Genomic DNA, 26,032 nt, shown 5'->3' with positions numbered 1-26,032 from the left:
TGTGTGTGTGTGTGTGCATGTATGTGTGTGCGTGTGTGTGTGCGTGTGTGTGTTTGAGACAGTCCACACTCAGACAGCCTTTGGGGTAATAACGAGGAACGGACCTATTTCTCAAAGCAGGCAGTGGAGCGTAAAGAGGACATACACATACAAACACATGAAACATGAACACCCAACCACACGCACGCCCTCATGACACAGCCAGTCACACAAAAACACACAACTATAAGCACATGTGTACATAGTGCATGGAGACACATCCATACAAAAAAGGGGGAGAAAAAAGCAGAAAATTTGAACCCTCAAATATATCAAAATGATTAACACTTTGGCAAAGGAATCTGTTTCACTTCGCAGATCACGCAGCAAACAGAAAAACACACAGCGGATTTACGGCGTGTACTGTTTAACTCTAACAGTGCCCTGCTGAGCTGCTTGCAGCGCACTTCCACCGTGTTTGCTGTTTCTAACATCCTGCCTCACGGATTCCCGTGACTGAGCCATGAATACTGCATGGCTTTCCTGAAAGCACAGGGCCCTGTGGAACTAGCAGGGAAAGTGTGCGGGTTCCTCTGCAGGTCACTGTGCCAGAGTGTCTCTGCTCTATATTTACTCTACATGAACCTGACTGTGAGTGTCTGTGAGTGTCTGTGTATATATATATATATGTGTGTGTGGGGGGGGGGGGGTGTGAGTGGGGGTGTGTATGGGTGGGATGAGAGACGGTGAAAGATCGTTTGTATGCAGGCGGGTGATGCTCGTGTGTGAGCGTGTGTATGCGCATATTTATGTGTTTATGTGAATCTGGGCATGTGTGTTTATATGTGTGTATGGGGGGATGGAGGCACACATGCATAGAGAGTGTTTGTGTTTGTATGCACATGGAGGTGAACGTGTGTCTATGCATGCATGCACTTATAGGTGTGATTATGGTTGTTTTATGAACCTGGGGATTCAAGTGTGTGTATGTGTGTGTATGTGTGTGTGTGTGTATTACTAAGATGGTGGTGAAATAACACTCTTTTCCTGTAATGTCACATGTTTGCCTGCATGGACCAATGCTCAGACTGCATAGAGAATGTATTCAGTGTACCAGAAGAATCATGATGTCTCACACTGGGCAGGGGTGGGGGAAGGGTGTGTGTGTGTGTGTGTGTGTGTGTGTGTGTGTGTGTACATGTGAGAGAGACAAAGATGACCAAACACTAGCTGCAGACAATATGTACACCACATTTCCCATTTCCTTGTTGTTAAGGGGGGGGGGGGGGGGGGGGGGCTGTAGCTCTTTCGGTGATAATAGCAGGGAATGCAGACAATGGCGAAGGTGATTCAATAAACAACCTAGATGCTTCATTCTGAAACAGAACAGAAACAGAATTTTGAAACACACACACACACACACACACACACACACACACAATATAGGTGCACAATGAAAACCTCCTTTGCAGAACTTGACATATGGCGCACACAATTTCCCTCTCAATTTCAGATCCAACTCCCACAGACGTCCTCGCACGCCAGCAAATTGCCACCCCCCCTCCCTCTCTCCTCCCTCCCTCCCACCTCCTTCTCCTCCTGCTCCTCTTTTCCTCATCTCCCCATCTCTTCATCCCTCCCTCCCTCCCAATTCACTCCTCTTTCTGAAAGTCATCTGCTCACTAAGCAGTAAGCAACATCGCGGGCCGCTCGCAGAAATGAGAGTATACAAATGATTTGTGGCACAGGCGTCCCACTGGCGCCAGCCTAGATGGCTGTGAGGAGGAGGGGGGGGGGGGGGGGTGTTCAGGGTGGGTTGGGGTGGGGGGGTTGGAGGGGGGGTTATAATGTCACTTTCACCTTGTGTTTTCTAGCAGGCCCATGATGATCATTTTTCCCCATTTTCATCGCAAATTTGTTTCGGGCAAGGGCTACCGAGGGAAGAGAGAGAGCAAAGGAGGGAGAGATGGTGGGTGAGAGAGAGCCCCCTATGTAAGGAGAGAGAGAGAGAGAGAGAGAGAGAGAGAGAGAGAGAGAGAGAGAGAGAGAGGGGGTAAACAAGAGAAAAGGGAGGAGGGTATATGTGGGTGGGTGGGGGGGGGGGTGGAGGAGCAAAGAGGAGAGAGGTAGGGGCGTAAGGGGGGCGCATCTGCACAGTGACCTTTTTCTGATCCAATCTCACTGATGAATCCTAATGAAGGATTTAATAAAATCACAGTTTACAATCTGTCTCTGCATCAAAGCGTGCAATCCAATTCAAAACATAGGCCCATCTACATTTCAAATATTGTTGCAAACCCATCAACCCCACCAAGCCCTTCCCCAAAAAAATAAAGTGAGTGCATGAACGTGTGTGTGTGTGTGTGTGTGTGAGAGAGAGAGAGAGAGAGAGAGAGAGAGAGAGAGAGAGAGAGAGAGAGAGAGAGAGAGAGAGAGAAAAAAAAAATTGGCCGGGCCTGGGAGTGAGCGGCTGGCGCATTTGTTCCAGCTGTAGCCTAATGTCACAACTCGTCATATTCATTTGGCCTTCTAATGAGGCTAAAGTCAACAAGGTGCAGCATACATGAATGGAATTGCTGCTGCGGCTCACTGCTAAATGAACAGAGAGGAGTACACAGCAGAGCGAAACACATGAAGGGCACGGTAGTAAGAGAGAGCAGAATATGGGAAAATCATTTCAAACTTGATCATGCCCAGGCCTGCCGTGAGTTCACACGAACGCACTCTACACGCACATGGACATGAGATTGTGCTGACATTTCCCCCCCCTTCCCGAAATCAAAAGGGCACACCTGTTACACTGTCAGTAAAGTCTGAGTCAAAATAAACAAGACAGATGGATAGATCAATGCAACCGTTTGAATGTCTATAGATTGATGCAGTGTAGTGAAGAGTCTCCAGACCTGTGAGACGCTCAAAATACTTTGAAACAGTGACATCTGCTGGCAAAAAGTTATAATAATGGCCTTTAACAGGAAGAAAACAGGAGGTCTGAACTTACTCCTACACATATAAAATAATCATTATTCAGTTTATTAGTGGCACACCATTAATTATAAACATTAAGATTATTTTACTCATCAGAAGAAGTTCTATACAATTTATGAAATCAGTTGTATGGTGTCTTCTGTGGGTTTGGGGGGAGCTTTGCAAAGTCTGCTATTTGCAAAGTCTGCTATAACATGCGGGCTTTGAAGGAAATATACTATATAGAGCTGCGTTATAGGAAATGTAGGATCCTTTTTTTTGTTTGTTTTTTTTGGAGTTTGACCCATAGAGACTAACTCTATGTCTGAAATCACTCCCATATTCACTCATTCACTACTCTATCTATATAATAAACACTAAATAGTTCACTCAATACTGAGCTGCAAATCAAGATTTTAGATGCTCATTAATTGTCATCATTTTGTGTTGCCACCATCAGCTGTAAAGTCGCACGACAGTAGTTTTCACATCTTTAAAATGTGGAGGATTGCATTGTGGGATTGATAGCAGAAAGTACTGTACATGCCATGGACTACTTCTTTTTGTTCCATGGTAAAATACTTGAAGGCTTTATATAGTGGATATATTTACACACTCAGCATTCAGACACTCAAATAAAATGGCTGAGGGTAAATGTAGAGCACTATATAGTAAATAGGGAGTGATTTCAGATAGTCTTGGCATCTGCTACTTCTTTTTTTGATGTATTAAGCCTTTAAATGGAAATAATTATAGCAGAGAACACTTAAAGGTCATGAGTCAAGTAAGCTAAATAAATTGAATCTGGAAGATGAGGAAAAATAAAATAACAGGACAATTAGAGATTGAAAAACTAACACACAATTCAATAGTGTATTTTCCAAGAGTCATTTAAAGTCAACACAAAGTTAGTTAGCTGGCTCTATTATCTTAAATCTTCTACCTTGTTTCAGAATAAGCTCATGTTTAATCTTTTAACCTTCCATCAGATAATAAACACTTTTTTTTAATGTTCCTTATAAGCTTCCTTCCTTGTCTTGCTTGAGAAACTACACCTACACCATCCTTCACCTGCACAACAATACAATTACCAAGCTAACACTGCTTCACTGTTATGATGTGTTATTGATCCCTGTGGTGAAATTGTTTTTCCATTTGTCCCCCTCAATATGAACAGTGCAGGTTCAGTTACAGAACAGATGACTTGGAGTTGAGAGTGATTTTGTGTATTGCTAAAGGACACTTCAGCACTTCCATATGCTTGACAATACGAAGGTACAACCTTGGTTTTCTGGTTGAAAAGCAACTCACTGACTACACCACCCTGCTTACCCAACCAGAACCCTCCATTGCTACATCTGCACAGTATGTTAATGAATAACATAACTCCATCTGCACAGTATCAAGATGAATGAGACTGAAGCCATACTACCAATACCACTGTATAGATCAGTGGTATCTCTTAGGAATAGGTGCATTGATTGGATATGAGATCTAATGTTTGACTGCTGCCTGCATCTGAACAGCTGTAATTCTCTCTGATTAGACTTCAGATTGCAATTACTTTCTGTATCGACAGCACATGTTAATGAGACTGTTTATGCCAAACTCCTGATTTACATGAATTGCACCTGCAGCATGTATGGTTTAATATGAAAGTTTAGGTGTTGGGTATGCACTGATTATTTGCTAAATCTATGTGTGTGTGTGTGTGTGTGTGTGTGTGTGTGTGTGTGTGTGTGTGTGTGTGTGTGTGTGTGTGTGTGTGTGTGTGTGTGCATGTTTTCATAACCTCTTAGGGACCTTAGGGAAAAGTAGTCCTAATGGGGACCAAAGCCCAGTCCTACTGAGGAAAAACCCTAACCTTAACCTTAACTCAGGTTAAGGTTAGGGTTATGCATGAATTGGTTATGATTAAGGTTAAGTTTAGGGTTTGGGTTAGGCTCTCCACAGTGAATTGAAGTCAATGCAATGTCCTAACAAGGATAGCTATGCAAACATATGTGTCTCTGTGTGTGTGTGTGTGTGTGTGTGTGTGTGTGCGCGCGCGCATGTGTGTGTCCAGAAGGCCTGAGTTGATCAGAGTGTGGAGCGACAGCTGTGCTACAAATCAGAGCCCATTTACTGGTGACAGAGTCATTAAAGCCTGCTCATCTCATAAAACACAATGCACATGGTCAAATAGCATTCACTCCATTCACGCACATAACTCTACTCACTACACACACGCTAACACACACAAAGGCACATGCAAAAACACACTCACAGATGCACATACAAACACACAATCTCTTTCAAAGCTAAACCGACTATGTCAGTTGGAATAAGTATAGGGGTGCAGTTTCCCTTGTGTGTGTATGTGTGTGTGTGTGTGTGTTGTTTGTGAATCCATAATTGGGTGTGGTGATAACGACACAGAGGTAAAGATTGATATTAGGTAAAAGCACAGCAGCAGTAAACACTGTCACACTTTGTCTAAGGGTTGTTTTATGATAAGTGCACATCCTCTCTTCTCCTCCTTCTTCTTCTCTCTCTGACTACGACACAAATACACAAAAAATATAAAATTATATGTAGATTCATGCAAATTGACGGCATGGATAAAATTTGTATGTAAAACTCTTGGTTTTATCCTTTCATACACCATTTTCCACTACATTTCTTCATGGGAATACTATGATTTCTTCTGTCAAACAACTTCTATCCTCTGCATAAGATGTAACTTAATAAATAATGCACATTTTAAATCTATGGAAACATCATAGTATTGGAGAGATGCTGAAAAACTGTATCTAAGTAGAATCCATATCGTATAATTTTCACCCAAAATACACACCTATTCAGCATCACCACTTCACCAGTCAGCAATGCTAAATATACAATGTTTATGCCTTTGCTGGATACAGAATTAATGAATTACTTATAATAGCTTCTACAAAGGCAACACTAAAGAATAAGATCAACTACAAATAAATGTTTTCTTCTGTGTTTTTTGTGACTTACAGTGATACTGAGGACTGAGCACCCCCCTGCTGTTGAAGGAGAGTGTGGGTCGGCCTTCCCCCCTCCACAGATTTATACACTGCTTTAGAGGGTGCTATCAAAGGATTAATGTGCCATAGGCAGGCACTGAGGTGTAAAATGCTGCTAACCTCAATCTGATCTGGGGTCAGTTGCCAGACACCCAGAAGGTCATCAGCCATGTGTGAGATTACAGCAACACCTGGGCTGAGTCAGTGCAGCAGTACAGTACGGAGACAAATCTCTGTCAATAGTAGTGGTGAATGAGTGTTTCGTCATCCAGAAACAAAAGCAAATAATGAGATATATAAGACCACTAGTGAATAAATGTGTGTTCCTGTCTACAAACAAATACCACCTACCTTGATTAATATTGACTCCTCATATGATACTTTAATCATTTTTGACCTCAGTATTGCAACATTAGCAGCTAAGAAGCTATTCATGTCACATTAACTAAGCAAGTAGAGTCCTCCAAGATTTAAAGGTAAATAATTCTGTCCTGGCACAGCAGTCTGTGTTTTTACACAAGTGTAGCACCCACTCTCCAATCCCACCACCCATTGGCACTATTTCACTGGTTTACAGGGGGTATGCCACAAAAAGCAGCAATGCGCCACAAAAATGAGGGAAAAAGAAGATTGTTTGCAAGGAAACTACTGTAATGTATGTAAACAATGTAGGATTCAAATGTTTAAGAACAATTGGTTTGGCAAATGTTCTATGGGCCTCAGGGATAGAATCAATGCATTTTGGTGAGTAACACTGAATGTAAATAAAAACTTGGTTTGTTTACAACAAAACTTCACAGTGTGCCTTTAACTTGAGTTCAATAATCTAATGGATGGTTCAGGTGCACATAAATGACTAAAAATATTTAAAACCAGTCTAAAACATACTGTAGCTCATCAGACATAATGTACAGATGTAATATTGACATTTATTTATTCACAAAATGTAATTTTTGATCTTGTATTTGTCCATTATGAAGCATACATTTGTCACGACTAGTCAGACCAATTTTTCTCTATCATTGGCAGTTCACAGAATGATCCAGAACCACATGAGTCCAGTACATGTGAAAACTACATGAGCTCATATACTGTGCAAACTCAGCTCTCATATAGCTCTAAACATTGAATACATAAAATAGTGAATTTCTACTTGATTCTGGCAGATGACTAGATTTAAATGCAGATTTCTGTTACCATTAAGCTGATTGATTAGCACTAGTGAATAATGTGGTAATGGCTGCAGCTGCAGTGTAATTAATGTCTATTTATGACAGCTTCATAATGATAGACTTCTGCCACATGACATGACACATGTAGGAATCCGTTATGTAGACTCATTTATACTTTGTAGTTCTAGATAAATACAGTGTTATGTAAAGGTCAAAATGTAAGAGGAGGAAATAATAAAGCTTGTACAAAACACGTTTGTAAAGAGCACTCATGCACTCTCACAGAGATGTCTTCTTACCTTTCTCAGAAAATTTACGATCCTTCATGGCCTTGTCACAATCGGAGCGTGTGAGTACAGCTATTGATGACCCATAGACCTTCAGATGAAGAATTCGGCTATACATCACCATGTGCCTGAGGAGAAAACTACAAAAATGAGTGTTTCTTCTATGGATCAGCACTGCGGAGACACTTTCTTAACAAATTAAATCACATTTCACTATAAGTTGCCATTACAAAAAATGGTTTTGTTGTAGTTGAACACATTTTAAATGCAAAAGAGACATAACATATTATCATAAAATCATAAAAATAATTGTTCACATGAAAAAAGAAAAAAAAACTTACCTCTTCTGATAAAAAACTTTTACATAAACTCCCACCTTGACGTTAAAGTCTGACTCCAAAAACGTCCCACTAAGTTCTGTGCAACTTTTTTCTCAAACACTTTAAGCTCTGTCTCCTTTGTTTGTTCCCTAAAGTTTCTGAGTGACTACAGAACTGAACACCCGCACACAATGACAGCACAACAAAAGAAAGAAAAAAAAGTTCCTCTTTTCCTCAAGAATGTTGTGTGGTTTTTGTTGCCATTTAAGCATCTGCGAAGAGAAGTCACAATGCTATCCTTTCAGGGGGTGAGAGAGGAGAGCAAAACAAGGGGTCACACAAATCTAAAATATAGCTAGGGGCTTAAACTTAACTGAGCATGTGCCATAGAAAAAACACATTATATATTTATTTTTTTGGGGGGAAAAAACACATCTCTCTACAGGGGCATTCAAAATCATCTTTTTAAGGTTGAAAGTTAAACGCCACAATTGCGTCCACAGGGATGTAGAACTGTCTCCCATCTCAAAGATATGTAATAAACAGCCATGGTTGTCTGGCAGGAAAAGTTCAAAGTAAATAGGTTTAGGGTTTGTTAAACCACACTCTGGTTTAACAAACTGTTGTGCCCCAGGCAACTCCAGCAGTCCCACACACAGTTCCCCATTGTCCTGCCTTGTGACTATATTAGTGTATCTCCTCTCAGCCTACTCCTTTTCACAGCACTATTTTCCTCAGTGAGCCGGCCGTACCAAAAGCAACCCAGAGACAAAAAGTCACAAGACCTGCTGCTTGAGGCAGGGTTTGAATATATCTCTCTCTCTCCCAGAATAAAAAAAAGTCATTACAAATGGATAATCCTAGAAAATGTGTGAATGGAACTATTCTCCACTGATAATGACATTAGATCCACAACATGGCATGTGTTCCCGGCCTGTGAAAACACTACGGATCATCAAAAGAAACATTATAGAACGAGTAGCAAGTAACCCAAAAAGTACACTCTCACCTGGATTTCTGTCAGTTAAAGTTCGTTGGATGCTGGTGGAGGTGAATACAGGTGGGGGTAGCTGCAGTGATTTCCCTAAACAAACAGACACAGGAGAGCACCTGCAATTCAAATACAGACTGGCATGTAAAAAAGGGAATTAAGTCATGTCCCCAAAACCTCCATTTGCCTGCCTCTATTTGAATAGGACACTTCCAAATGATGCTCCCAGTGAGTCCTTGGATCAAATGGATTATGATATACAATAACTTTAATTGGAACTGATAAAATGGCTTATATCATCAACACATTTCAAAGCAGCTGTTTTTATTTCTGTATAATCAGCTATCTGTTGTTGATATGTACTAAGCAGCATGAGTGGTAAACTCATTTTTCAAACATTTACAGTAAATAGGAGGTGGTTTGACTGGTTTCACTCTGTAGTTGTGTTGAGCGGTAGCAGAAAAAGCCTGCCCCCATGTGGACAGAAGCTCTATGTGCAGCGTCTGGGGAAAAAAAGAGAACTATTACTAAGCATTAAATCAGGAAGAATGGTTAAAATACACAGGAAGGCTTTTGATTTGTGGTTTGTTTAGTGTTTAATGTAATAAGTGTAGTTAGAGAGCATAGACAAACTTCTTTGTTTTCCTGTCTTTTCTTTCTTCAACATGTTTAGTCTGCTTCCTCGTTTTCTTTCACGTCTATGATTAAATGTTCTTTCCATGTGTAACCTCCAGGGAGCTCAGAGGTCATTTACACAACAGCACTGGTCAGGTGTTACATCGAAATCTGTGACCTGTGTAATTCTGTGAAGATCAACTGTATGAAAAGGTCCAAAGTGTCGATCAGATACTGACGATTGAGGTGTAACTGACCTTTAGACAAGTCTTTGCTATCACAGCTACAGTTAAAATGATGCAATCCACTGAAAATTGATGCAACTATTATGATAACTGATACATTATTAAAGTCACTTTACAAGCAAACCAAAAAGTGTGCTTGCCCCTGCTTCTCAAATGTAAGGATGTGCTGCTTTTGTGGGGGTTTTGTGGTTCAGCAAAAGACATCATTTCTAGCTCTATAGGAAACTGTGACTGGCATGTTTCCTTATTTTCTGTCATTTTATAGACAATGATATGATTTTTAAAAACTAATATAATAATAAGAATAATTATGCTTATTTTGTCTGATTTAATACATTTAGTTTGCTATAATATAAAGCCAGTGGTAGAAGCACATTTAACTACTATAGTACTGTATTCAAGTATACTTAAACTTTACTGTAGTATGTCCATGTGATGCTACTTTAGTTACTTTTCACATGAAGATTTGACACAATGGATAATATAACAAGTTTTAAAAATACAACATATTGTTAAAGATGAAACCAAAAAGCAGTGTGTAGTCGGCTCACATTTCAGATGTCTATGAGTTGTTAACAGCTCCACCAAATAGTGATTTTTCCCTCTAAACTTCTCACATGCTTTCATTTCAATAAATGTTCAAATGATCCAATATTTCAGCAAAAATCAAAGATTAGAGAAAAAGTGAAACAAAAAGTGAAAACACATTTGTGTATCAGAACGTTTTTTCTTCTTTCCTCTCCCATTAATCATCTCACCAGCCCTCACATTTATCTGCTGACCCTTTGGAGGGGCCCCACCCCTAGGTTGGGAACCAATGGACTAAACTTGCTAACTGGATTTAAAGTAGAATATCAATCACCCAGCCCAATATTCTGCCAAACTTGTACTTCTATTTTTAATATGGAACATTTTTACACTGTGGTATTTCTGCCTTAACTTAAGTAAATGACCTGTGTTCTTCTTCCACCTCTCATACAGTTCAGCTGACACTTTAACTACTTTCAGCACATATGCAAACTCACACTTCAGCTGCCTACCAGGCTAAATTTTCAAATGCTTTCAGAGATTGATACACACCAACTGAGTTCACCTACTTCAAGCAATTACACTTCACATAACACATCAACTCATTCTAATAATAGGCCTACTTCAACTGTCTACCTTTCCTTTTCTTTTTTAGATAGCCTATATTTATTTATTATTTATAGTATTATTATTATATTTACCTCTATGTCTACCATGTTAAATGTATCAACCAGTAGGAAGTGAAGTCATGTGTGTTATCTTATCTTTATTTTATGATGATACTTGTTATTTGTTATTGTATTGGTGTCTCACATTGCCTTAAGAGACAGTTTCTATAAATAAAGAGACAAACAGACAAAAGCCCCCCAACTTCCCCTGAGAACAACAACAAACTTGCCCCTACCAGCATGAGTCAAACATCTCCCTCTTATTTTTTTATGTGTTTTTTATTTTTTATTTTTTTTATGTGTGTTATTATTATTATTTCGCATCCCTAACGTCACTCCGCCAGCCTCTCCTATTGGCCACTTCCACTGCACCTGTTCGACCCTCCCTCCAATCACTCGAGTCGTTCGGTGAGCTCGAAGATGGCGGTTTCCAGCGTTCCGTATCACACATCATCGTGTTTGATAGCAGCATAGCTTAATTTCCCTACTCTTTCCCCCTCACCGGGAAACAGAACAGAGCGAGCCTAGCGGAGCTGTGCCCCTTCCAGTGAGACGCGGTACCGGTGTCTCCATGGTTTGTTCGTCCGAGGAGCCGGTGTCCGTGTCGGCCTGACGGAGGTTGCGTTATCCGAGTATGGCCACCGAGAACAGGGTTCATTTCTGGAGGAGAAACGCAAAGGTTCCCGGAAGGTGCGTTCTCGCTCTGTTTGTCTTAACCAAATAGCAATGCATTCATTCTTAACGTTTCACACGAATACTGCTTAAATATAATAGAAATGACCACTTCCGGTGCGTTCAGGGACACAATAGTGATATCCTATTGTAGCTAGTATCAACTCATAATGACACACAGGAACAGTAGCTTGAGGCATCAGCTCTTTAGCCGACTTTAATGTAGAAACTGTCGCTGTACGTGCCACAAGAAAACACAATTAGGTGACTATGGTGTATGTTAAGGAATTCACTTGGACTTTTCCGCCCAGTGTACAGTCTATTTTTTCCTCATTGTGTTTCTGTATACGAGCCTCCAGCTACGTGAGAGACAGACCTGCTTCTTCTATGTAGTGGAGGTGTCAGCTGTCACAGTGCGAGCACCGCCCGTCTTATGCTCTGTGTGTGTGTGTGTGTGTGTGTGTGTGTGTGTGTGTGTGTGTGTGTGCGTGCGTGCGTGCTGACAGAGCTGTGTCACATAACATGCTAGCTGCTGAGAGACAGAAAGAGAAAGAAAAAAGAGCGGACAGGGAAGAAGAAAGGTTGCATTCCCGTGATGAGGATCTCCCGCAGTAATCTTAGATCAAAGTATAGCTCATTTTGTTTTATGTGTTTTTTCTATCAGATGAATCATAAGAGCTCACTGACGAACATCCTCTTTCTTTTTCTTTTTTTGAGGTAGTTTGGTTTGTATGATGACACGGGTTTTTTTTTAGCAGACCTAGACCTTTTGACAGTTTACCCACAAGACACATTTGACCGGGCCATGACTCATATTTGGTTAACACATGATTGTCAGGAGAGCTGCAACAATCAACAGAAAGTAAACTACTAATTTGATCTTTAATAATTTAGGTTGCAGCTTCTTTAGTGTGAGGATTTGATTCTTTTCATTGTCACATCTGATACTAATCTTAATATATGTGGACTGCTTGTAGAGTAGAACAAGCTATTTGGGCAGTGGGGAAATAGAATGAGCAGGTCTAAACTCTATGAGTAATGAATATATTCATCAAATAATCAGCCACTATGTGATGTGTCATGGCAAAAAATAGTATTAATTCATGAGGAGTGAGGAAGCATGTATACCATTACTTCCTTTTTAATGAAAGGCTTACAACTAGTCTAGTCCCAGCCTGCAGAGCCTGCTCAGTAAGCATCATTATAATGGGCACTGAGAGCCTGAAGGTATTCTCACACTGTCTTTACACATGTGATGCTTAGTGGGAAATGAAACCAGGCTTCAATGATAACACATGACCTATTTATGCTGTGTGTTTATGTGTTTATTCCTGTGCTTTTGTGATTATCGGGACTGTGAATGAGTGTCTTGCCCAGGCTCTGTGTAGCTACTTGAGAGAGAGAGAGAGAGAGAGAGAGAGAGAGAGAGAGAGAGAGAGAGAGAGAGAGAGAGAGAGAGAGAGAGAGAGAGAGAGAGAGAGAGAGAGAGACTTGTTTGGCAAAGCAAAAAAGGGAGGATCTGTAAGAAGAGGGCATTGCTGTCTTTGTCACACACACACACACACACACACACACACACACACACACACACACACACACACACACACACACATACTGATCTCCCTCTCTCTCACACAATATAGTGGGAGGAAAAAGGCTGGAAACACAAACCCAAACATATGTTTGAACAGGAAAGCCAGCAGCTCGTCTTGCTGCCTGGCCTTGAGCAGCTCCTGATAAAACAAGTCTGAGGCTGGTAAACAAGAGACTGTGGCACTGCCAGATAATCAGCAGGCCCTGTTCTCAGCCACCAGGCCCACTGTCAGTTTGTTCATGCAAAGGACACGAACCAGGCTGACTCCTTTGAGCCTCAGGTGTGAGAGGAGAGGACACAGTTTGATAGAATATCACACACGAGGAGTGATATTTGCTGCTTTGTGATATTCACAAAAGCCTCTCAGCTACTTTAAATGAGGAGATTATCAGGAGGGAAATTTCTGCTGCACTGACACTTATTTTGGGATAAATGGTGAGATTAGATGTAGAGTTTGACCATTACTGTAGCAAAAGGAAAGAATAATCCTTAGAAAATTCAACAGATGCAATGATTAGTTAATTAATCAGTTGCAGACTATTAAGTTAATTGCCATCTATTGTGATAATTGATTCATCTTTGGAGTGAAATGTAAATTTTTCTGGTTTCTATGACAGTTAACTGAATATCTTTGGGTTGTGGACTGTTGCCAAGGAACAAAGAAGACATTTAAGATGTCAGCTTAGGCTCTGGGAAACATTGTATTTGTTTGACATTTTACAGGCCAAATAATCAAGCAAACAATTGATTAATTTACGCAATGATCAGCACATTAAATGATCAAGAAAGTAACCATTAGTTGCAGCCCTAGAAAATTCCTTTGGTCCAAATATGTAAACAAAATTCTTGTCAGAGGTCTCAGGTATGGTTCAGTCTCCATGTGTCTTTGTCTCAAAAGTGAAAACAGGTTTACAGGAAAATTCCTGTTTTACTAGACTGTAACTAATAACTGATTTGTGCAGTTAAACAGGCACAGACTTGCATCCTCACTTCAGTTATAATGCTGCATGACTACAATTTAAAGTAGAGTTTGACTGTTGTTGAGCAGGCATAACTGAATCCAGCGTTCAGTTGGTAGATAACAGTGTGAGTGTGGTTATGAAGTCAGTGGAGGCAGCTGCTGCTCTTGGCTGTTCATGAAGGAAAGGAGATAAGGAAGGGAGCGTTGTTGGCTCTGTGCCCTCATTGTCAGTGCAGAGTGTTACTGGACCAGGTGTCATCATACTGTACAACCCTGCACTGTGTCTGCTCTGGGTCAGAGATTCCCCACATCCGCTGAACATACTGCACACAACAGGGAGGAGGAGAGAGCTGGAGCTATGCAAGCTGTCACACAGTTACTGCAACATACTTTAAAAGTCTGAAAAAGTCTTATGTTAGATTTTCAGAATACGTCTCGTTTTTAATGATCATAGGTACATTTTGAAGTGATGCCTGGTTGCATGATGAATATAGCCAACTCTGTGAGTGTGAGAACTTCTTCAGAGTGTTGTCAGAATGAACAATTCTAAGCAAATTGTAATTAAAAATTAGATTTTCAAGTTAAAAAACCTTTTTTTTTTTTTTTTTAAGATTTTATTGGCATAGACGCCTTTATTCATCAGTAGTTCGACAGGAAACATGGGAGAGAGAGGGGGGGTGACATGCAGCAAAGGACCTCCGATCGGGATTCGAACCGGGGTTGGCTGTGTATATGGCATGCACTCTAACCACTCAACCACCTGTGCACCCTAAAATACTATTTTTAAACACTGCATAACAGTGGAAGACAATTCATTATATTTGCCATTAATTTGATTACTTGAGGTGATTATACATATATTGTTATGTGGAGATATACAAATGTCCTTGTTATTAATAGGCTACTTAATTATACTTAGTGGATACTAGGGCATGACCAATACTGGATTATTGAGGCTGATACCGATGTTAGGGAGCAAACATGTTTTGATATCAATGTCTTGGCTGATAATGTTAAATGTAGAGAATATATAGATAAGCACACTTTTAAAAAAATAAAAATCCCTCAGATGTAATATAATGAAGGTATGATATTTTATGGTTTTAACATTAAAACATTATTGTATAAAATGACATCAGTGCACTAAAACAGTAAACTTCTCTGGGAATTTAATAATTACAATTAGCTATGAATAAAAAACAACAACAAATTCACTGATATCGATAAGTCTGTGATAGGTCAATATCGGCCAATAATATCGGCTGACTGATACATCGGTCGGACTCTAGTCGATACTCATTCTTTTTGATGTGAAAGATCTTAGAAGGCATTAAAAGTGTTCTCCAACCCTGATACACAGTAAAACTCAGATAGTCTTTAAACAGAATATTTATCTGCAACTATTGATTTATCATGTTTGGACAATAAACTGAATGTATTTGTGGTTTTGGACAGTTAGTCAAACAAAACACACAACAGTAAGAAGTTAGCTTGGACTTCATGACATTTTTCACCATTATCTGACATTAATTGACTAAATGCAGATGAATTAATAAAGAGATGAATTATTTGCACTGGTAGATTGAGTGACTTAGTGCATCTACTCAGCTAATGAAAGCATGTGTAGGACAGGCGAGGTGTCAGCCAGCTCTCCTCTGTGTAATAACTGATGAGCAGATGTGCTGAGGAGTGAGGACAAACACTGTGAGGCTGCGTGTGTCTTTCAGCATATCACATGTCGTCTCCTACAGCGTGCAGCCCGTATACGGAGCGCAGCACCCGCCTCTCGACCCACGACTGCGACGCACGTAAGTGCTCGGCTCAGCCCGGACTGCATGGTGTCTGTCGTGTCGTCCACACCGATGCTTTTTGTTTGTGCGTCACTCCCGTTTTCAGTTTGGTTTGCAGCTGATTATTTCATGCTTTGAGTTTTAACATGCGTGTTAATGTGACATAGTGTTTATTTCTGTTGTTGAGCCTCTTGGAAAGATTTTATGTGTTTTATTGCTCCTTTTTTTGCACCTCTATTTTGTGTTTGTTTTGTTTTTGTGTATTTTTCTTTTGGCAATAAAATCACGTGAAGTTGCCGAGTGAGATAAATTCTCAACTTTTCTTTCTTCCTTCTGTTCTGATCTCTCCTTTTGTCCCTCCGCAGGTATCCCAAAGACACAAAGCCTAAATTCAACAACATCAAGTCTAAAAAGGCGTCCAGCTTCCACGAGTTTGCCCGCAGCACCAACGATGCCTGGGACATCGATGACGAGGAAGACGAGGATTTCCTGGGGATCCCCGCCCCCACTTCATCCCTGCCATCAGGCCCACATTCAACATCTACACAGAACCAGGTAACTGCCACACACTATACTATTTATTATCTAGGCTGATAATGGTATTCACTTGACTAACGACCCTCTTTTAATGTGATGAAGTGATGTTGACACCGGGGACATAACTTTTTGTCCACTTAGCAGCAGCAGCAGAATCAAGCTGATGATGCAGAAGGCGAAATGTCCCAAAGACTGTCTCCTCCCAAGACAGACGGTCAGACCCTGCAGGACGTGCAGGAGGAGGACGGCGAGTGCAAGCACGTCAACGGCAAGGTTGTCAAGTCTAACAGCGAGGCCCAGCTCAACACGTCCTCAGGTAATGTGTGTAATATACGGCAGCAGTTCATTGAGCATTAATAACCACTGAGCAGCTTATCAGGTGATTCACAGTGCAGCTAATTACAGACTTTGTCACAGTGCAGTTAGAGCAGGTGGGATTAGATCAGGCTGTGTAGTTTGGTATAGAATACAAATGAAATGTTTAGCTCCATGTGCACTCATAAATACGTGATGGGGCAGCGGTGGCCTAAAGGTAAGAGAAGCAAGCTTGTGACCGGAGAGTCGCTGGTTCATTTTCCTTGGACCAGAAGGATAAATCTGGGTGGGGGAAGTGAAGCAGCACTTGCCCCTCCCTCATTACCACCACTGAGCTGCCTTTGAGCAAGGCCCTTAACCCCCACCTGCTCCAGTGAGGCTGCTCAGTGGTTGTACTGGGCAGCTTCCAGGTGTGACTGTGTGTAACTGTGTGAATGTGATCAGGGTGTTCCTGGAAAAGAACATCCCGCTCAGTGAATTTCACCTGAATAAATAAAGGTTGTTGTTTTTTCAACTAGTAATATAGACAAATGCTTCTGGTCAAACTACCAGCAGCTTTATTAACATTAACACAATAGGACAGTGTAGTAATAGTGTATGTTAATCTGTTTCATTAAAGCTTAGCTCCACTCTTTAAATGAATAATACCTTTTGGTTTTAATCTCCAGCAGCTTCACTGAACTGTGTTTGTACTTAGCTGCTGCTGTATGAAACTATGCGATTGTTATTGGCAGGAATGCCAAAATATAAATATCATCAGCTGTCAGTAGTCCTGGATTATATTGACCCATGTTCCTATGAGTGTGTTCACGCCTTAGATACTTGGACAGAGCTTCTGGCTGTTTACAAGTCCAGCTGATATGCAATGGTACAGCTGACTGTTGAAGTGTGAGGGTATTCAAGCAGTCACCCGCACCTCTACACAGAAGTCACCTGAGGCCTGTACTACGAAGCTGGATTAACCTATCCAGGATCTCTCTCCGTTGCCTGGGTTGACTTAACCAGATCTTCGCAGTCCAGGATAAGCGGTACTACGAAGCTGGTTATCAACTCGGTAAATCAACCCAGGGTTTTCCAATCTGGATCTCTGCGCGTTCACATAAAGGGGAGGCGTTTGCAGCGTCTGACCAATCACAAACATGCAGAAACCCTGCAGAGCAGCCTACTTTACCATGGAGGAGCAGACAATTATTCTTCATAAATATGAAGAATTCAAACATCATCCAGGCCAAAAGCAACACTGTTGCTGCAGCAAAAGCCAGGAAGGAATGCTGGCAGAAAATTGCCGACTCTGTTAATGTGTAAATTCACAAGATCATACAATATTAATTTATCAGACAATATAAACGGACAGCACTCTGATCACACAATGCCACTTTATTACGGCACAGACGTTTCAGGCAGATCGCTTCCTCAGTGCCCTTCCTTTCATAAGAGACATTAAGTTAGTTTAATATTCAACATTCAAAATACAAACCTATTATGCGCTTCAACCATTTGAGTGAATGATTTCAAACCAACTGTATAACATACAGAATAATATCCCTCATGTGCCTCAATGATTATTTTTTAAATATATATTTTGGCCAATTAAAAAATTGCATCTATCCCTAAAAGCTCATTCTCTCCTAAGCGCTCCTCTCACGATCCGCGCACCAATGTTGACAGCCAGGATCTTTTAAGAATGGGCAGGTCATTTTCTAAGAGAGCTGATTGGTCAGGAGGTGGTGCTTTTGTACTCATTGATCTCTTATCCAGAACATAACCTGCTCCGGAGCAGGTTAGCTGTTCAGCATAAGTTACCATGGTGATTTACCCCGGTAAGAAGTGAACCAGCTTCGTAGTACGGAAAACCCAGGGTTAACCCTGAAGTTACCTCGATAAGAGAAAATCCAGCTTCGTAGTACAGGCCTCTGGTGTCTTTAGTATTCAGGCTATTCACTAGTCGCCCACTGAGCTTATGACATCAGGGCCCCAAGGCTGAAAGAGAACTAGCCTGAGGGCCTCGTAAACTGTCATACCTTAAATCACCACCTACAGATAACCCTAACCCATTTCTTTTTGTTTTTTACCAAATGAAGACTAAGAACTGATCTATTGTCATCCATTTAAACAGAGTGTTACATTAAACATATTTAATTTGAGTTTTTAGGATTTTGTTTTGAATATAATGTTGTAGTTTCTTCTTATTTAACTAGTTTATTCCATGTCATGTCTATTTCTCTTTTATTATTCATGTCTGTATTATTAGATTTTCTCACTGTGCTACTGCGTCTCTTCCTCCAGTCCGCCTCACCCTGCAGAAGCAGCAGTCTCTCCCGGTTCGTCCCATCATCCCGCTGGTGGCTCGCATCTCAGACCAGAATGCATCAGGGGCACCACCCATGACGGTGAGGGAGAAGAGCCGGCTGGACAAATTCAAGCAGCTGCTGGCCAGTGCCAACACTGACCTAGGTAAGAGAAGGACAGAGCCACATAGTGTAGCTACTGTGTTGATAATGTGGGTTCACCAGGCGGGGAGTTCCGGTCCTCTGAAATGAGGCCAACGCGGAAGTAACTTAGAACTGCATTCTATCAAAAGGCCACCAGGGGGCGACCGTTTTGGTGTCAAAAGGACTTCTGTCTCTAGACAAGTCAATGGAGAATTCACCAACGTCTCACTTGATTTCTAACCGTTTTCAAAATGTGTTTATGGTCTCAGTCGCTAGTTTAAAGCCTTCTTCAATGCAGTGTGATGTTCATTTGTGAAATTTTGGCCTCCCTGATTTTATATTTGACGATAAAGGAGGATATGCATTAGGGCGTGGCTATGTCGTGATTGACAGGTTGATTGCCCAATGTCCTCTCAACCATACCAACGCTCCGCCCATGGCCCCGCCTCATGCCCATATAAGTAGAATCCGTGTTTTTATTTTGCCCAGCATGCACCTGAAATTTTCAAGATGGCGCTGCCCAGATTCGAAACTATTGGCTTCCGAGCAGCAGTCCACAAACCAATGGGTGACATCACGGATGTTACGTCCATTTCTGTTATACAGTCTATGGTGTTCACGTGTTGCTTTGTGTCATTACAGAGGAACTCCGAAAGCACAGCTGGTCAGGCATACCAAGAGAAGTCCGGCCAATCACATGGAGACTTCTCTCTGTAAGTCTCATGATCTCTACTTTTTTATAATATCACATGTGCTGCTCTTCATCTGGGCTCCATTGATCTTCTTTTTTCTCTCAAACTGTTGACATCATTAAAGCTTGTGTATTGGTTTAACAAAGGGTTACCTGCCAGCCAACAAAGAGCGCAGAGAGCTGGTGCTGAAAAGGAAGCGAGATGAATACTTCGGCTTCATCGAGCAGTATTACCACTCCAGAACAGACGAGCACTTTAAAGACACGTATCGACAGGTAACACTACACTTAACACTCGAGGTGAATAGAGGTACACCTTGACTGCTACTATTCATCTGTAAAGGAAAAAAAAAATCAATACAGCATGTTGGGTTATTAAAGGAAACATGCACAAACCTTTATTATCTCTTCCTGTTAGATCCACATCGACATTCCAAGGACCAACCCTCTGATTCCTTTATTCCAGCAGCCTGCAGTACAAGAGGTAACATTACAATGACTCAAAAGCACTTGATTTAGTTACAGTTCAAATGTATAAGTTTTTTTTTTTTTTTTTGAAGTGAGGAAGGATTTGCAATACAAATAACCTTTCCACATATTTGTCATTCCTTCTAGAAATTAGATGACATAAATTTGATCTACTTAAATTGCCCAACCATTATCTTCCATACAATCACATTCAGTTGTCATCAAATGTATTATATTATCCTCACCTACCCAATTATATACACACACTTTACACATACCCCTAAACTCTCAGATACAGACAATCACAAATACTCATACAGCAAGCAAAAAGAGCCAATCGCAAACACACACAATGTCATATTTTAAATGGCAAACATAATAACCTAAACACTCATTTATAACTATTTCTATAGCTTCCCAGTCTATTGTAGATGTGTGATTGTGTTGCATATATTGTATTCCAGCACACTGAATCTCACTCTTTCCTTTCTGGAGTTTCAAGTTGAAATAATCTGCATGTAAAAAAAAAGCTCTCATGTTTTGTTTTATGAAATGGGTTCCATGGTAACTGTACTGTAAGATTCATTGTTGTGAAGTCAGGCAGCCTTAAAGACACAGCTGAATTCACCTCATGAATGGAAACAGCACATGACTTTGCTTTAACTTAAAATAGTGATGAGTGACATTTAGACAGAAGAGGAGAAGAAAAGGTTCAGGTTTCTTTTTTCCTGTAATTCCAAGAATATCAACGTAAATGAATATCATGAGTCCAGTCATCATTTAGTTATGAGTAACAGCTGAGTGTCAGGTGTTAACATGTGTCCTCTTTAACTTTGAGTAAGATCATTTTGTCACTTGTGCAGAACTCTGGCCTAGTTTCCAACAATAAGGTAATAATCTTTGCTTTTATCTGTCGCACACTGTAGCGCGACATGATGGTCTTTATCTGACCAAAATATGTAACACTCCTCTGGTTTAAAAAAACACACCTTCCACACAATCAGTGTGAGTTCTGCTTTAGATAAGTCATGAATGAGACTGTATTGTTATGTGGCTTTGTATTGAGCAGTAACTGAGGAAGAAGATGCAGCACATTAACACACTATAGAGGAAGTTTGCTGTAAAAAGGAACTTCATTGAGCAAAGTTCATTCCTCAATCAATTACTTCTTTTTTATTTATTTCTTTTTGTGATTTTTCAAAACACCAGGTTTGTGTTCAGGTTTACTGGAAACTGTATTATTTATTATTATTATTATTATTATTATTATTATTATTATTATTATTATTATTATTATTATTATTATATAAGTTGTATTCACTAGTATTGCCTTTCTGTGGATGCATATCCTAATAATATATAAGTATGAATATGATCATATTCACATTTGCACCTCAGAAGTTTTTTTTGTTTTTTTTTTAACTTTATAGGTGAAATAACAGAGAGATGGTGAACTCGAAGATATAAAAATATAATAATGATACAATAATAATAATAAGAAACCTAACACAAGATAGTTTGATGATGTAACTCATATTGAATTGTTTTGTTTAACCCACAAAAGCAGATTGATGTCAGCTGTACTCAATACAAATATTCTAAATGTATTATACTTTAATAAGCCAATAGTGGGCCTTGCTGACAGTGTCATATCAGCTGCTATAGGCTGTGTGATGGCTCAGGTGGAATTAATCAGACTCAAATGAGCAATTTATGACAAGTCTGCGCAGTTTAGGGACTTTGTTAAATCTAAATCAAAACACTCACACAAAGAAGTCAGGAATTTTTAGAGAATGTGTAAACGTTGTTGCATGAGGCCTGATGTGTGATTGTGTTTGTTTCTCAGGTGTTTGAGCGTATCCTGTTTATCTGGGCCATCCGTCACCCAGCCAGTGGCTACGTTCAGGGAATCAACGATCTGGTCACACCCTTCTTTGTCGTCTTCTTGTCTGAGTTTGTCAGTAAGTAGCTTTTTATTTGTCACATGTTCAGGCTAGATGATGATACCGCTGCTTATATTTTGCAGTGTTGTTCTTGAATCAAATGTCAACAGAGAGCACTGTTAACTGTTAGAGTCAGGCTGGTTTGGTTACATTGTGTCATTTTGATGTTCCAGCGGAGGACGTAGAGAACTTTGACGTGGCAGCTCTGCCTCTGGACACACAGAGAAACATCGAGGCTGACAGCTTCTGGTGTATGAGCAAGCTGCTGGATGGCATACAGGTCTGCTCTTTGCTCACACGCAGCTCACTCAACACAATAATATTTTTAAAACTGCAAGTTTGCTGATATTGATATGCTTTCAGGACAACTACACCTTTGCTCAGCCTGGAATCCAGAACAAAGTGAAAGCTTTGGAGGAACTGGTCAGCAGGATAGATGGTAAGTAGCTCATTTATTGCTTCACCTTCGTTATCAAATGTCTATAATGCTAAAGTTGAAAAAATAATGTGTCACATTGACTTTTAAGTTGCTTTTACTTTGAAATGACGTGATCTGCTCTTTCCTCTTTCATCTGTGTACTATGAGCCTCTGTGTGATAAGAAGATATAAACAGGAAAACCACAATTTTAACTCTGTGTGTGTGTGTGTGTGTGTGTGTGTGTGTGTGTGTGTGTGTGTGTGTGTGTGTCTTCAGAGGATATTCACAATCATTTCAAGAAGTATGAGGTGGAGTACCTGCAGTTTGCTTTTCGGTGGATGAACAATCTGCTGATGAGGGAGCTGCCACTTCGTTGTACTATCCGCCTGTGGGACACTTACCAGGTACAACATGTTTATGTTTAAGTTTATTTACAATATGTAAAGAAGAAGAAAACAAGAATGACAAAATTAACAGGAAACATATGCTGCAAACAACATAAATAAATAAACATGTCCAGAAAAGAGCAGGAAGACAAATGCACTTATATGGACCGTCCAACCACTTCATAATTCAAACAACAATATTTATAATTATATCATATATAATTCACAACCAACTATCCAAATGCTATAATGTACAACTAAATATCCACCCAGTGTCAATCAGATATCATTTACTTCATAATTTTTTCTGTTTTTTAATTTAAATGTATTTAATTCTCAGTGAAGTTTACTGTTTCAGTGCACTGATATCATTTTACTCAACTCTCAACTCACAACTCTTCCTATGTAATAATATAACCTCTGTGCCTTAAACTGTTTCATTTGTTTACATATAGCCTACTGTTACAACAAGCATTGCTGCTGTTTGCACCTTTTTAGATTGCACATTGGACTTTATTGCCCTTATAGATGATTAATGTTTTATTTATGTCTTAAATAGTTTTTAATCGTCTTAAAGGTTTTATGCCTCAGGGAGTGCTATCTAAATGCTATTATGTTGTTGTCTGACCCTCAATATAATGACAATAAAGCTACTACTACAACAAAGAAACACCATGCCTCTATTACTGATCGGTCAAAGCTGAGCTGTAATTCTTTTGTTTTCCATAGGCTGAAGCTGAGGGTTTCTCCCACTTCCATCTGTACGTCTGTGCTGCTTTCCTCATCGAGTGGCGTAAAGAAATCCTCTCCATGATCGACTTTCAGGTACACACGTCTTTGCAATCACCCACATTGAAACAGTACAGTGTAGTATCTGACTAAGTGATTAGAAGTATTCAGTAGTAATTAAATGACACAATGAAGTATTCAGATGCATGTAGGATTCAATCCCTTACAGCCTGAGAGCTAGGTTTTACAAAATAATCCACATACTGTATATATTTGTGAGACTCATTGGGACGCATTGTCTCTCCAGGGCCTGCTCATGCTACTGCAGAACCTTCCCACAATCCACTGGGGTAACGAGGAAGTGGGCCTCCTGCTGGCTGAAGCTTATAGACTGAAGTACATGTTCGCAGACGCGCCCAGCCACTACAAGAGATAGGCCCGGAGCTTCCATCCATTCATCCAACATCACAGCTCACACTGTACTTTTAACATTGAGATCAAACTAGACTGTGACTGGATGGACCCACAGTATGTTGTCTCTGAGGTCACATGGAAGTGACTGATGTGTGCACCTTCAAGAGACCTGCAGGAGATGAACCTCTGAGCCTCCTAACAATCTCACTTAAATGATCCTGTGAAAATGAAGTCAATGGGGTTTATGATTCAGTGAATACAGGACTATTTTGCAGTCAATATTACTGCAGTGTATTAATGGACTGTTACAGCATAAACAGCCTCAGCTATGCCATCTTGTTTTTAGTCACGCAACATTTGATTGTCTCTCTAGTTCGATGTACGTTCAGAATAACACGCTGTAATATAAAGGGATGATGAATGTTTGTGAGATCATCCTTTTAGTCAGAGATGGTATCTACAGATTCTATTTTTTACAGATTTGTTCTTAGTAGTTGTTTTACAAGGGAAAGAAAATATTAGCTGCAAACTTGAAGCCTAATCATTTAATCTAGTCTGACACTGTCCCCTTCCTTTTTAGATGAGAAAGGTTATTTCTGAGAAGACCTTTGTTTAAGTTTAGGCCTACCAAATCTGCACTGTACAATCAACCAATCAAAAGTCCTCTCCAATTCAAAAAAATATGAACTCTTAATAAAAGGGATCACTTGATCTTAAAATTATCATTTTTGGGGGAAGAATATGTACACAAGTTCATATTTTGTGTAGTTTTTAGATATAAGCCCCAATAGTAGAAGATAGTAGGTACTATGTTATATTTCAGAGTTTAGAAGAACTGATTTAGTTTCAGTTTGGTTCCAGTATGAACTAGCTGACATTAGCTGATAGCTTTAGGAATCCACATTCATATTTCAGCCTGTGTGGGTCTTATTTGTTGGAACTGACTAAGAAGAATCTAAATTGTATTCTATTTTAGTTGTACATACAACTTTAGTTAGAGATTGTTGCACATTCTTATAACTGGTACTAAATGAGATCGGTAGCTACTGTTTTGTTTTTTTGTTGTCGTTTTTTTTTTTTTTTTTGGACTGATGGTTTTAATTTGACCAAACTTTATGCAGAACAAGAGTATCAGTCTTATAAATGATCTTTATGATAATCTGTAAAGTATCTCATTAGATACTTAACGCTATTAAAAACTGCATTTTCATAACCAGTAGTTAAACTGTTCCATTTCATAGCAACACCCTGAGTTTTGAGTTGTTTGAATAATGACTTGTGTTGATGCTTGTTGGTACTGAAGGACATTGATTAGTCATTAAACATTCAGTCATGCCATCCTACTGTACTTGAGACAGTCCTGTGGACACATCGCAGCTTTGAATCTATGACGATGCCTTCTGTTCTGAGCATTTGTAATGTATTCCTGTCTTTTGTAACATGGTAATGTAACATGGACACATGCTTTGTCATCATTAATGCTTGCTCTATATGTTTGTTTCAGGTTCAGGTTACTTTGCTCTCATACTGTGACAAGATCCTTTTTTTTCTGTGGGAATGTGAATATGTTACTACTCATCTACCTTCAGTTACAGTGATAATTATAACATAATATATGTTTTAAAAGATATGCCATCATTTCCCTACAATTAGAAGTGGATTTAAAGTTTTTGATTTGATTAGCTTCAAATCTGAAAATGGAGTGGAAGCTAATATTTTGTTAGGCTGTAGCAAAGTTTCTAAATCAGATCTCATATACTTGTCATTGTACAACAACTCCAGTGAAGATACATTTTCTTGGCTAGAATAAGTCTTAATGTTCAGGAAATGTCTCTTCACTCATGACCTAAAGATCTGAGTCAGTTATTTGCATTATG

At 39.9% G+C, this 26,032-nt stretch overlaps 1 protein-coding gene across 1 annotated transcript; it reads left to right on the top strand.

The window, feature by feature from the left end:
* Nucleotides 1-11,223: 11,223 nt before the first annotated feature.
* tbc1d22b (TBC1 domain family, member 22B) lies at nucleotides 11,224-25,785 on the top strand. Its single transcript, XM_053317242.1, has 13 exons — nucleotides 11,224-11,494; nucleotides 16,187-16,376; nucleotides 16,500-16,674; nucleotides 18,960-19,127; nucleotides 19,748-19,818; nucleotides 19,944-20,072; nucleotides 20,215-20,280; nucleotides 22,111-22,225; nucleotides 22,381-22,487; nucleotides 22,571-22,646; nucleotides 22,903-23,030; nucleotides 23,742-23,837; nucleotides 24,049-25,785. Exons 1-13 carry the CDS (start codon nucleotides 11,439-11,441, stop codon nucleotides 24,175-24,177), a joined length of 1,506 nt encoding a protein of 501 aa, XP_053173217.1. The 5' UTR covers nucleotides 11,224-11,438; the 3' UTR covers nucleotides 24,178-25,785.
* Nucleotides 25,786-26,032: the final 247 nt, after the last annotated feature.

The sequence above is a fragment of the Scomber japonicus genome, chromosome 4, assembly GCF_027409825.1.
Source record: "Scomber japonicus isolate fScoJap1 chromosome 4, fScoJap1.pri, whole genome shotgun sequence".
Taxonomy (NCBI): domain Eukaryota; kingdom Metazoa; phylum Chordata; class Actinopteri; order Scombriformes; family Scombridae; genus Scomber; species Scomber japonicus.
The sequence above is the reverse complement of the archived record's forward strand: the minus strand, read 5'-3'. Positions and strand labels throughout refer to the sequence as shown.

Coding starts and splice junctions, on each gene's coding strand:
- tbc1d22b (XM_053317242.1), top strand. CDS start 11,439: ATGGCCACCGAGAACAGGGTTCATTTCTGGAGGAGAAACGCAAAGGTT. Junction 20,281..22,110: donor AGCAGCCTGCAGTACAAGAG/GTAACATTACAA, acceptor TTTGTTTCTCAG/GTGTTTGAGCGTATCCTGTT. Junction 23,838..24,048: donor TCTCCATGATCGACTTTCAG/GTACACACGTCT, acceptor TTGTCTCTCCAG/GGCCTGCTCATGCTACTGCA.